Raw genomic sequence first — 13,318 nt, 5'->3', positions numbered from 1 at the left:
TAGTAAAGCCTTTAAAATATGTTTATGGACTGCTGTATATTAAGAGTGTGGTATCGTAAATGTCAGTCACTTGTAGCCATCTAGTCATATGAAGCTATGTCTTTCCAACTAATATTAATCTAAGCCACCTTCTCCTCTGACTCTTCACTTGTTTGCTGAGTCGCAGGTTTTAAGCTTGAGAGCAAGGACCATCTCTTCCTAAGAGTTTGTAAGTGCTTGGTATAATGCAGAGCTGAACCCAACTGAAGGCTTATGGGCACTGGTGGTAGGTGAAGGCTGGCATGGGGAGGAAAGCTTTAGCTCCACCACTTCTATGCCCACCAGAGCCCAGTCCTCATTGTGGCCACTGGCCCCTGCTCTGTGCCCCAGTGCCACCCCAATATTGTGACCACTGGCCCCTCGCCAAGACTAGCAACTCCCCACCAGTACCACAGCTCCAGCTCTGCTCCAGCTCCTGGAGCATCCTCACAGCCCCAGTTTTCCCAGCCGGGAAAGCATGGGCAGGACCACACCTGTCTTTTTGGGAAGGCAACACCTTTCCTTGCCTACATTACCCGCTTCCCATACTTCGGGATATTAATACTATAAATAAATTAACTGCCATCTTTTGACACTGTGAACTCTCTCGTACTGGGTCAGTATTTCATTAGATAAACACAACAGTTTCTATCTTTTCTCTGTGTCAAGGCCAATCAGCTGAATTCAGCCCATAGTCTCTGTAATGTCAGAATTACTAGTTATAGAATTTAATGGCTCATGAATTAAGTTATAAAATATTCAAGTAGCTCAGTTGTTTCTCCCTATTATCCAATCCTCTTATGCAGTGAGTTGCCACACCTCGAGCTTTAAGCACTTCTACTGCTGCTCTATTTTGCATCTCCACTTTGTAGAGAAAAACTACAGTGTAATGACTTTGGGGAAAACAAACTCAATTTCAAGGGGTTTTAGGGAGGAGAGAATCCTACCATCCTGACAAGTAAGCATCTTCTATTCTGTTTTATTCTGAAAGCAGAAGTCCACGAATACAGAAGATAAAGTTTCACAAGAGTTGGACTTAGGTCAGTCATCATTCTTACCTTTTATGAGAGTGACTTCAGTTATCTAATCATTCTCCACTTACATGATTGAGTTAGCTTTTTCCTTTGTTTCTGCATAAAGAAATACACCACTACAGATAACCAACCCTCCACACGACTAATCTAACAAAACACCTTAAAACTATGGTAGGGTGTAGGAGAGAATACAAACAAAAACAATTCGTATTGGTATTTGCTTTTAGAAAGTTTTCCTGAAGCTTTATCTAGACTAACAATTGAACAAACTCTTAAAAAAAGCTCGCTCCCAGTGTAAACAGCTCGTTATTGACAGGAGCACTCACCTGTCAACAACGTGAGCCCCGCTCATAGGAGGTGGAAATATTTTGTCGGCAAACGTGCTGACAAGTAAGGTTCACACTGCCTAACTTTTAGGGATAGAGAGGTAGCTGTGTTAGTTTTTCCTTTTGTTTTAGCAAGATCAGACTATGTAGCACTTTAAAGACCATCTTGTTAGGCTTTAAAGTGCTACATAGTTTTTCCTTTTGTTTTAACTTTTAGGGACATAGCAATGTCACTAAAAACTGTGTAGTGTAAACCAGGGATCTCAAACTTCTTGCCTGGGGGCTATCTGTGGCCCAAGCACATCCCCAATCCAACCTGCAAAATAATTTGAGGGGGAGGGGAGGAGAAGGTATTTAATCAGGCTCATGTATTTGCCAGCCCAGAAGTGGGAGGTTAGGAAGCCATGCTGGCTGTCTCCACCATTATGTGAACCACACTAGCCAGGGAGCTGCTGATCTGACCCACTTCTGCACCCAGTGGGGTGGGGCCAGTGAGTTTCACTTTTAGTTACCCTGGGTAAGGGCAGGGGATCTGACGACGCAGATGAGGTGGGATTCCACTGCAACAGAGGAGGATGTTAGTGGAGTGGGGAGCATCTCAGCAAAAAGACATGGAGGTGTCAGGGTGACGACTCAGTTTCATGTTTTTTGTATGATCCTGGTCTCTGTCTGGGCTTCTGGACATGGAGGGGGGGCTGGAGGTGGGAGGGGATACGATCTTCCTTTAAAAAAAAAAAGAGAGAAGAAAAAAGAAAGAGCTGGGGTTCTCCTCTAATACCATGCACCAACAAACAAGCATAATCTACTAAATCAGAACAACAACAGCTGATAGTGGTACATAGGGCATTGGGCAGTGAAGTTCCCAAATCTGGCTTTATTCTAAAGGTAGATGGTGAGCTCCAGGAAAAAGTCCTAAATATCACGATTTTTGGCATCACTGATACCCAATTGGTTAAAAAAAAAATTAATAGTTTCACAACATACACCTATGGACAAGATGGCTCTGCACACATCTTCCCTGGGCCACAAGGACATGCCGGCAGCAACAAGGAGCTAGCAGCAGGAAATGGTGGTGGCGGGGATGACAGGTGGGGTCAGGAGACACCTGAGAGGGAATGCATGGAGAATCTACCCCTTTCATCCGAGCCCTGCTGGCTCGCTAGGAGGATTTGGGGACTGGCACTAGCTCTAAGGTAAATTTAGTTTGAGACCCCCAGTGTAGATAAAGTCTAATGGATACATGTTTTATGTACAATTCAGACAACCAATGCAGTAATTAATGAACTCATGCAAATACAACAACCAAAAGCCACATTCATATCTTAAGGTTATGCAGCACCTTTCCTTTTAAAGAATGCAAATTTTTTTTTTACAAGTTACATAAACAAGCCATTTACTTACCATAAAAATAAATCCCATTTGAATGTGGAAGGAAAGAATTGCTAACAGTTCATAGGAACATTATATGGCAATAGAACATTAGTGTGCAGGAAAAACGTAATTACCCAAAATAACATCTGTCATAAGAATGGCCATAATGGGGCACACCAATGGTCCATCTAACCATTTTCTAACAGGATTCTGTCTTCTGTCAATGGCCAGTGAGAGATGAAACGCTTCTGAGGTAATGAACAGACTAGGACAATTATCAAGTGAGCTATATCTCCCGTCATCCAGTCTCATTTCCTGGTATATGGACGTTTAAAGATACCGAGAACAAGAGGCTGCATCTCTGACCATCTTGGCTAATATCCATTAATAGACACATTTTTCATGAACTTATTTTTTTAACCCAGTTATGCATCTGGCATTGACAATATCTCCTGGCAATTAGTTCCAAAATCTGACTGTGCTGTGTGTGAAGTAGTACTTCGTGTTTGTTTTAAACCTGCTATCTATCTGTGAGTGACCCTTGGTACTTGTGTTATATGAATAGTAAACACTTCCTTACTCACTTTTTCTACGCCACTCATGATTTCATGGATGTGTATCATATCCTCTTAGTCATCTTTTCTAAGCTGATTAGTCCCAATATTTTTAACCTCTCCTCATATGGAAGCTGTTACATACTGTACTTTGAGATGAGGCTGGTGGCTGTATTCTAGACGTGGGTGTATCATGGATTTATATAATGGCATTATAATATTTTGTTTTATCTAGATTCTATCCCTTTTCTAACAGTTCCCAACAGAGTCAGCTTTTTTGACTGCTGCTGCACACTGAGTAGATATTTTCAGACAACTATCCACAATGATTCCAAGGTCTTTACTTAGTAGCACAACTAATATAGTCCCCATTGCTTTTTATGTGTAGTTGGGATTATGTTTTCCAATGTTCATTACTTTGCATTTAAAAATTGAGTTCAATCACCCATCAGCCCAGTCATCCATTTTTGTGAGATCCCTTTTTGACTCTTAGTTATGTCTAAAGCTGACTGTGATCTTCAACAATCTTTCATCTTAAGAAAGTGGCAAAGTTTGACTGTTTACCACCACCCCCTTCCCAGATCATTTATGAATATGTTAATCAATACTGTCCCAATACAGATGCTTGGGAGACTCGCTATTTACCTCTGCACTATGAAACTAACCATTTATTCCTACTCTGTTTCCTACCTTTTTACCAGTTACTGATTCATTAGAGGACCTTCCCTCTTATTCCACGACTCCTTACTTTGCTTAACAGTCTTCAGTGTGGCACCTGTCCAAAGGACTTCTGAAAGTAAAGTACACTAAGTTTATTGGATCACCCTGGTCCACGTGCTTGTTGACTCCCTCAAAGAATTCTAATAGATTGACAAGTCACAACTTCCCTTTTTAATAAAATAGCCATGTTGACTCTTCCCCAACTTATTCTGTTCACTTATATGTCTGTTACTTCTGTTCTTTACCAAAGGTTCAACCGATATCCCCAGTACCAAAGTTAGGCTTACTGACCAGTAACTGACAAGATCACCTTTAGAGTCTTTTTGTTTTTAATGGTGTTATTAGCTGTCCTCTAGCCATCTGATACAGAGGTTGATTGAAGCAATAGGTTGCATACCACAATTAGGAGTTCTGTAAATTTGTATCTGAGTTCCTTCAGAATTCTTGGTGAATGCCATCAGGTCCTGGGGACATACTGTTTAATTTATCAATTTGTTCCAAAACGACAGCTACTGACACCTGAATCTGGGATAGTTCCTCAGATTTGTCATCTAAAAAGAATGGCTCCAGTGAGGGAATCTCCTTCACACAGTCTGCAATAAAAGCCAACTGAAATTTAGCTTCTCCACAATGGCCTTGTTTTGAGTGCTCTCTAACAGCTGATTATCTAACAGCCTGATTGATTGTCCAGGATACTGGGACAGCATATGGTTAAAACACTTTGCAAAGAGTATGATTCTTTAATTTTAAAAAAATAAATTGTGTAGTAAAGCTGTGGCTATCGACAGGGCTCACCAGCCACGCGGTTCTGCGCTCTGCGCATGCGCAAATCGTTCTGCGCATGCGCAGATCACTCCGCGCCGGCTCTTCCGGGATGTAATCTACTCGCCCCAGGCGAGTAGATTACACTATTTGTCGAGCCCTGGCTATCTAAATTTGTATAACCCTCTGATTTTGGATACTATTTGTGATGATATGTCGAGGTTGCCCCGACTCCTGCACCACCATAGTGGCACGAACAGACTCCGCCAGCCAGTAGAATTGAGGGTGTTTATTGCTTCTCCAAGGATGCAGCACAGCACAGATGTAATCTAGGTACAGGGCCAGGCGTAGGATGCCTCAGCCCCCCCTGAGATGGGGGAGACTGGGCCCCTAAATCCCAGGTCCCTTTGCTTAGGCTGCTTCCTCCATGATTCCAGACAGAAACTGACTCTCTTCCAGCCCTGCACCCCAGACAGGGGTTGGTCTCCGCCTTCCTCCCTTTGTTTCTCTCCCTGGGAGGCAACCTGTCAGACAGGTTGTGAGACCCTTGCCTAGTGACTCACCTGCTGTCCTGTTGGGCCGTGCTACAAATAGCCGCCAGTGGAGGTCACCCACTACCCAAGCCCAGCAACCAGCAAGGCACCTCCATACCACACTGGGTTATAGAGCAGATAGCATGCCCCCACTTCATCACACTATTTCAAACAATTTTTAGTAACAACTTCTTAAGTGATAGGATATATGGAGATATACCATCTCACAGAACTGGAAGGGACCTTGAGAGGTCATTGAGTCCAGTCCCCTGCTCTCACAGCAGGACCAAGTACCATGCCTTTATTAGGGATAAAGGCAAATTATGGTGGTTGTTACTTTAAAATTAAATTTAGGCTGTATGCTCTTCTTTTTAAGTAGTCCTTATGTTAAAGGGATTTTGACTGCAAGAATTTCCTGACTTGCAGCCAGCTTTTCCTTTAGTTAGCTGCTACTTGTTAATTTGAGCCATTATTGCAGTATTCAAACAGCAGATTTTAAACTGCTGTAGATTTACTGATGTTTGAGTGTGCCAAAAAATTTTGAAGGACTTTTTGTCATTGCTTTCATCAAATTAAGTTTAGCACTGTAAGTGTCACAGACATCCCTAAATTGCAGCTTATTACCAATGATTACAATAAAGCTACTATTGTGAAGGGTCTATTAGTGTACCACATAGTAGTCCAGAGGAAATTTAAGAGGTTTACATTTTAAACTTAAGAAAAAAATGAAGAGCCATAAAGTACAATGATACAATATGGGTAAAAATCAGAGGCAACTTTCAAGTGCAGATTTCACCAAATGAACAAACTAAGCTGTATATGAGAAATTCTTAACATTTTTTCTTTCTGAGGCTCAACAAAACCTTCATGGCCCACACAACTGATTTTTTTGCAGATAAAAGGTAGGGCTGGCATTCAGAGGTAGCAAACAGGGCAATTGTCTGGGACCCCACTCCACAGGGAACCCCATAAAGCTACATTGATTAGGCTTCAGCTTCCGTTTTGTGTGGCAGGACTTGGGGCCTCAGCCTTTGGTCCCATACAGTGGGGCTTCAGCTTTCTGCTCTGGGCTCCAGTGAATCTGATGCTGGCCCTGCTTAGCAAACCCCCAACAAAAGTGAAAGAAGAAACAGAGGAGGGGACAGGGGGGAAAAAAAACAGAGGAGGGGGCAGAGGGAAAAACTAAATTGCCAGGACTAGGCTAAAAAACCACTATGGTATATTCTACCTGGTAATTCTAGTATTAAAACAACACCATTTTCAAACTTTAAAACACAGAAAAATAGCTTAGTTTCATACCAGGAACACAGTCTGACAAATAATCACTGTAGTCTGCATGAGTAAAATAAGAAGTCACAAACGAAAGTACAATGAAGAGACAAATTTGGCCCTTAAGTATATATGTACAATTTCCAGCAAAAGTCAGAAAATATACATATATGCTGAGGGCAGCATTTCACCAAAGATCACCTAAACTATTTTTTCATTTATTTAACATGACTATGTAAATGATATTGAAGATACAGAACAGACTAAATTTGAGTCTCAAAAATCATAAGACAGTGCTCCATTCCCTCTCTTTCCAGCTATAGCAAAGGACATGTTTGTAAAATACCAAAGGCTCGCTAAATCCAGACACTGGACATTCACAAGAGAAGAGATTTTTCATTTCTCTTGATAGAGATGTAAAAATTTAGGAAATAAGAGTATTCCATAAATCTGGATTCATTTCAGAGAAGTTTTATGGCCTGTGTTACATAGCAGTTTGGTTCAGTGATCATATGTTTCTCCTGGCTTTAGAATATATTCATAAATAAAATATAAATACTCATTCTAAGCTGTGGAGCTCATCCTACAAGATGTAGAAAAAGCATTTAACCCACATAAATACATGTCCATAACCACCCACTACTTAGCTAACAGATCCCAAACACACACTTGGTGTCATAGAATCAAAGTAGTGCTGGAAGGGGCCTTGATAAATCATCCTTGTGGCAACAGGACCAAGTAAGCCGCCTCCATGCCTGACAAATATTTGTTTAACTTGTTTTAAAACCCTCCAATTATGAGAATTTCACAACCTCCATTGGAAGCTTACTCCCTTATGATTACAAAAAACTTTATAATACCTTGCCTAAATCTCTCTTGCTGCAGATTTAGGGCATTAAAATTCTTGTCCTGTCTTCAGTGGACACGGAGAACAATAGATCAAATCTTTTTATTATAGATTTAATATACTTGAAGAATGTTATCAGGTTCCTGCTCAATCTTTTTCCCTAAAGACTTAACATTCTCAGTTTTTCCTAAAACCTTCTCTCACAGATCAGGTTTTCTAAATCCTTTTTCATTTTTGGAAAATCGCAAGGAAAGTAATAATTTGTCTACATTCCTCCTAAAATGTAGGACTCAGAACTGGACACAATACTACTGAGGAGGACTCACCACGGCTGAGCAGAGTGGGGCAATTACCTTCATGCTTTATAGACAACACTTCTAATACACCCAAAAATATTATCCCCTTTTGCAGCTGTTTCAAATTCAATTTGTGGTCATCTATAACTCCCAGATCCTTTGCAGCAGCATTACCACATAGACAATTATGCACCATTTTGTAGGTATGCATTTGATTTTTAATCTTAAGTGAAGTACTTCACACTTATCTTTATTTGATCTTGCTGAACTCAGACCAATTTTCCAATTTGTCAAGGCCATTTTGAATTCTAATCTTGTTCTCCCAAATGCTAACATACCTCCTCAGCTTGGTTTTCTCCACATACTTTATAAGCATACACTCCACTCCAAGTCATCAAAGATACTGACTAGTACTGGTGCCATGACTGACCCTGCAAGACCCCACTAGATGCACCATCTCACTTTGACAGGGAATTGATAACTAATCTGAGTACGGTCTTTCAAACAACTGTGAATCTACCTTACAGTAATTTCAGCTAGATCACATTTCTCTATTTTGCTTATGAGAATACATGTGGGACTGTCAAAAATCTTACAAAAATAAAAGACATTGCATCCTATTGCTTCCCCTCCCATCTATCAGGCAATAATCCTATCAAAGACAGAAATTAGGTTGTTTTGGCATTATTTGTTCTTGATAAATCCACTGTGTCTGTTTTTGATAGTCCTATTATCTTACAAGCAATTACAAATTGATTAATACTTTGTTTCAGAATCTTTCCACGTACCAAAATTAGGCTGACTGATCTAGAATTCCCTAGGTCCTTTAAAGAGGCAAATACTATGCCTATTTCTCCACTGTTCTGGGACCTTATCCTCCCAGGGCTCTCAAAGATTATCACTAATGTTTCCAATGCTTCAACTAATTCCTCAAGTACCCTATGATCAATTAAAAAAAAAAAGTCCTGATGACGAATACATCTAAGTTATCTAAATATTATTTGATGGTTAAAGTTTAACTGGTTCATTTCTGGTTTGTCTTGTATAACGTCCTGCTGTTGATGCTAGCTGTGTTGAGTATCTGGGTACCATTAACCCTTTTAGTGAAGGCTGAAGCAAAACAGATTAATTACCTCATTTGGCATTTTTCACAGCTTCATAGAAGGAATTATGAGCAAGTCTCACCTCTTGCATACCACAGGCTACAAGATTTCACTCAATGTTTAACTGAACTGGAACCATCAATAACATGTAATTGAACTGAAGCTATCTTTTTAAAGATTCCAAGTGATGGAGAATTCACCATGTCCTTGGTAATTTATTATAATTATTAACTGGCCTTACCATTAATAACCTTCATTCTTACTTTTAGCTTAAGTTTTCCATCTTTCTGCCACTTGATCTTAAGCCTGTGTAGCAGACAAAAGCATTTCACAAGAGTGTTATTCACCACAATGTCCTGGTGAATTCCAAATTGGGAAGGGACTGAGCTGAGGGTTGGAGGAGTTTTGTAGCTATTTCTGTATGGGTAGTATGTATATTTGAATGTGTGGTGTGAAGTGATGGGGCGTCTGCCCCACACAGAGTTAAGAGAGCCCTACAGAGGTTGTGCAGGAAGGAGTCAATCATGGAGGGGCTTGCCCATATAAAAAAGACTGCAGAGCAGAGCAGCTTCAGTCTCTCCTGGAGGAGGATGACTGGCTGCCTTGCAGATGGAGCCAGCAAGCACTCTGGATACAGCAGTGCTGCAGGAAGATACACCAGGATCAGGCATATGCAAGCTGTGCTCTGAAGCAAGGAAAAAGAAGGTGCTAGGAGACAGGAGTGAGCAAAAGCCACTCAGCAAGCTCAATCTGGCCTGCCTAGGGCTTTGATCTGACCAACATGGCTGTTCCAGGCCCCACCCCCTGCCTAGCATGTTGCCTGGGAACCGGAGCTGCGTGAGCCCTTTCAAACTGCTTCTATTCAAAGGGCTCACACTTACTCCGTGCCTGTCAGGCAACACGTTGCTTGTCAGGTGCCTGGGAGGCACAAGCCCTTTAAATAGAAGCAGTTGAAAGGGCTTGCGAGTCTCCAGCTCCCAGGCAATGCACTAGCGGTGTCAGAGCTGCGAGCCCTATTAACTGTTTCTATTTAAAGCACTCGCCTGAGCCCTTTAAGTAGAAGCCATTAAGAAGGTTTGCAGCTCCTGCCCCGCTTCTAGTGCATTCCCTGGGAGCCACGTGTGTGCCTTTTAACTGCTTCTATTTAAAGGGCTCGTGCCTCCTGGGTGGCTGCACTGCCTGGCAGCCATCTGGCAGGTGCAAGCTCTTTAAAAAGAAGCAAATGAAAGGGCTCTCAGCCCCTGCCCCACAATAGCCCATTGCCCCGGAGCAAGGCACATGCAAGCCCTTTCAACCGCTTCTATTTAAAGGGCTTGCTCCTTTCCCGGGGCTAGAAGGTAACAGCCCCAGGGAAGGCGCAAGCCCTTTAAATAGAAGCAGCTGAAAGGGATCGCATGTCCCCGGCTCCCAGGCAACACGCTGGGAGCAGTGAGCCCTTTAAATAGCAGGAATTGAAAGGGCTTGCAGCTCCCACATCCCACTAACATGATGCCTGGGAGCTGTAGGGGAAGTGTGAATCCTTTCAACTCCTGCTATTTAAAGGCTCTGCCCCTTCTGGGGCAGCCTGCAACCACTTGAAAAATTTTGAGTGGCCCCCCCACTCAAAAATTATTGCCCATCCCTGTGCTAGGGTCACAGGAAAGGGGCCAAGGGATATTTACAGAGGAAACAGCAAGTGATGGATACAGAGGAACTAGGACACAGAGTCCCTGAGCCAGGACCTAGAATAGTGGGTAGGCCTGGTTCCCCACCACCTCCACTGAAGAAGTGGCTGGACTGATGGACTACAATACTGTCCCCCAGAGGGGGAGAGCAAAATGTGGCACAGCTGGAAGGTTGGGTCATGAAGAGAACACTACAGCCCTTGGAGCAACACAGGTCCATGAGCAAAAGTTACACCAGTGAGGCATCACCAAAAAAGTATCAGAGGGGTAGCTATGTTAGTCTGGAACCGCAAAAGCGACAAGGAGTCCTGTGGCACCTTATAGACTAACAGATATATTGGAGCATAAGCTTTCATGGGCAAAGACCTACTTTGCATCAGATGAAGTAGGTCTTTGCCCACGAAAGCTTATGCTCCAATACATCTGTTAGTCTATAAGGTGCCACAGGACTCCTTGTTGCTTTTGCATCACCAAAAGAGGGCACATTGGTGAACAGAGCTAATACCCAGGATAGCCAGCAGGAGGTGCTGCAGGGGTGAGTCGCACCCTATCACAGACAGGCATCTATGGATATATGTATATTTGAATTAAATAAGAAATCTACCTCCCTCTATTGCCTGTACATGTTCAGTTGGACTATTTATTCACTTTTTCCAGTTTGAATAGTGTGTGATATTGCTGTGCACACTCAATCAATTGCTGTTAACTTCTAGTGGGGTAAACAAAGTACATAGTTTTAGTGATTTGACCTTTTGGCATGAAAAACACTATAGATATAAATTATTAATTAGGGAAACTATTCAAGAATGACAAAGTAGCATGAAACGTTTGGTCAGGACACTGACTCGGACAGGTGAGAACATAAAACAATCCTAAAGCCTAAACATAAGAAAAACAAGCATGCTCACCTGTAACTGCTGTTGCAAGTGTGTAATTTCTGCAATTCTCAGTTCTCTAGATTTGTTTGTGCTCTCAATTTCATGTCTTTGGATAGACAATCGACACCTTATGTCCTGAAGCTTTCCCTCAAGCTGATGCTTTTTATCATTCTTCAGCAACAAGAGATAGATTTTGGTTACTACAATAATTCATTATGCAAATCTGGATTTTATATGCTTTCTAAAACTAAAAAAAAGTCTGCTGTAGAATAAAAACCAAGATGTAATTATGGAAACTAATCAAGATTCTGTAACATTTGTTACTATGATCTTGTGCTCCATTTACAATATGATCAAATACAAGTCTTGGAAATGGTTGGTCATATATAGTAAAATACTTAAACCTACATTTTAAAAAGATCTTCACTTACTAGAGCTTCCAACTCAAATTCTAAAGTCTTTTTCTTTGCCTTCAGCACAACTATGTCCTCTTGTTCTTTGTTTCTTTGATTTAGTAGTTCTTGCCGCCGATTACGTTCCCACTCAAGTTGTCTTTGCCTTTCAAGTTCCCTTTTTGCAGCCTATAATAAGTAAACACAAAACATGACCATTGAAAGGCATAATCTGTGAATCTACCCAATTCCCTATTTATGTTGCATCCCACCATCTTTTGAGATGTATGGAGGCCATGAGAGACCCTAATCCCTCATTAGAATAGTCCTACTATAGAGTATACAGAGATCATTAATATATGCCCTAGGTCAGCAAAGTACGTAGGTATGTGACTAGCTTTAACAAGAGTACAATCACACTGCTTATAGTTAACTGTGTGCTTAAAAGCCTTGGTCAATTGCAGCCACAATTAGCAAAGCTGCTACTTTTGAAATATACATATTTCTTCCAATTTAATAAATTAACCAACATTTAATTTGACATATCAAACTCCAGATAATCACAACACTTAATTTCTCAAACATATATGGGAGTAGCCTCTCACATAATAAGGTCAAGTGTGGCTCCACTAAGTTTAAAATAGTTGAAGTTGGTCATTTCAAAATATAGCTGCTCTTCTTAATGTACTGACTGCAACGGAAGCATGAAGAATTTCCAACCCCTTGCAAAAGTCTTTGCTCCTTCACTGAAAGCAGTATCACTTCACATTGCAAAAGTTTTGAGGTTGGAGGTCAAGAACACTTTGTGCTAAACCTAAGTGTCTGACCCACGCAATCTTATGGGAGAAATGTCACAAAAACATTTCAGATTTAGTTAAAGATGCCTCTATCTAATTCCAGGAAACTTGAAAGTGAAGGCTGTTCCTTAATTGTAGCAGGAAAAATGTTTTAATAATTCCTTTATTAGTGGAATAAGTAAAGACTTTTATAATAGGGAAAGTACGGTGAAATATTTGCCAGTATACTTTTTTTCTATTCTGTTCAAAAGACAATTTTCTGAGATACTACTACCTTTGTAGCCATTTACCTCACGCCTTTCTATTTCTTTCCGCCTTTCTTCTTCTCTTTGACGTTCTAATTCACGTTGTTTTTCTAATTGCTTTTCTAACTCCAGTTGTCTTTTACGCTCTTGCTCCTGTCGTTCACGTTCTTTCCTTTCCTGCTCTGCCCGTTCCAGTTGTGCTAACCGTTCTTGCTCTTTGCGTTGCTGCTCCAGAAGGGCCTGCCTCCGCTTTTCAAGCTCCAGATTGCCACGTTCAAAGTTCTCACGTTTTTTATCTTCAAATGTAACTAATACAAGAAAACATAAATAGTGTAATTAAGCTTTGCTTTGTCAAAGCCAGCTCCTGCCTCCTCCTACCCCCTTGCTGCCTCTGATATAGAGGCAGCAAAAGGGGTGGTGCGTGCATGTAGTTATTACGATTAATTGATAAGCTCAGGCTTATTGGTTAATCATTTAAACATCTACATGTTGCCATCCCTAGTATAGAG

The 13,318-nt window shown here is 41.3% G+C and overlaps 1 protein-coding gene across 6 annotated transcripts in view; it reads right to left on the bottom strand.

Annotated features, from left to right (window-relative positions):
* Positions 1 to 13,318, bottom strand: part of ITSN1 (intersectin 1) — a 194,762-nt gene that overhangs the window by 91,821 nt on the left and 89,623 nt on the right. For all 6 annotated transcript variants that reach the window (XM_075911169.1, XM_075911141.1, XM_075911179.1 and 3 more), the window contains 3 exons: positions 12,855 to 13,117; positions 11,807 to 11,956; positions 11,406 to 11,546 (listed from right to left, as the gene is read on the bottom strand). In XM_075911169.1, coding sequence (XP_075767284.1) covers positions 11,406 to 11,546; positions 11,807 to 11,956; positions 12,855 to 13,117 — 554 coding nt within the window. The remainder of the gene's footprint in view (positions 1 to 11,405; positions 11,547 to 11,806; positions 11,957 to 12,854; positions 13,118 to 13,318) is intronic.

The sequence above is a fragment of the Pelodiscus sinensis genome, chromosome 1, assembly GCF_049634645.1.
Source record: "Pelodiscus sinensis isolate JC-2024 chromosome 1, ASM4963464v1, whole genome shotgun sequence".
Taxonomy (NCBI): Eukaryota; Metazoa; Chordata; order Testudines; family Trionychidae; genus Pelodiscus; species Pelodiscus sinensis.
The sequence above is the reverse complement of the archived record's forward strand: the minus strand, read 5'-3'. Positions and strand labels throughout refer to the sequence as shown.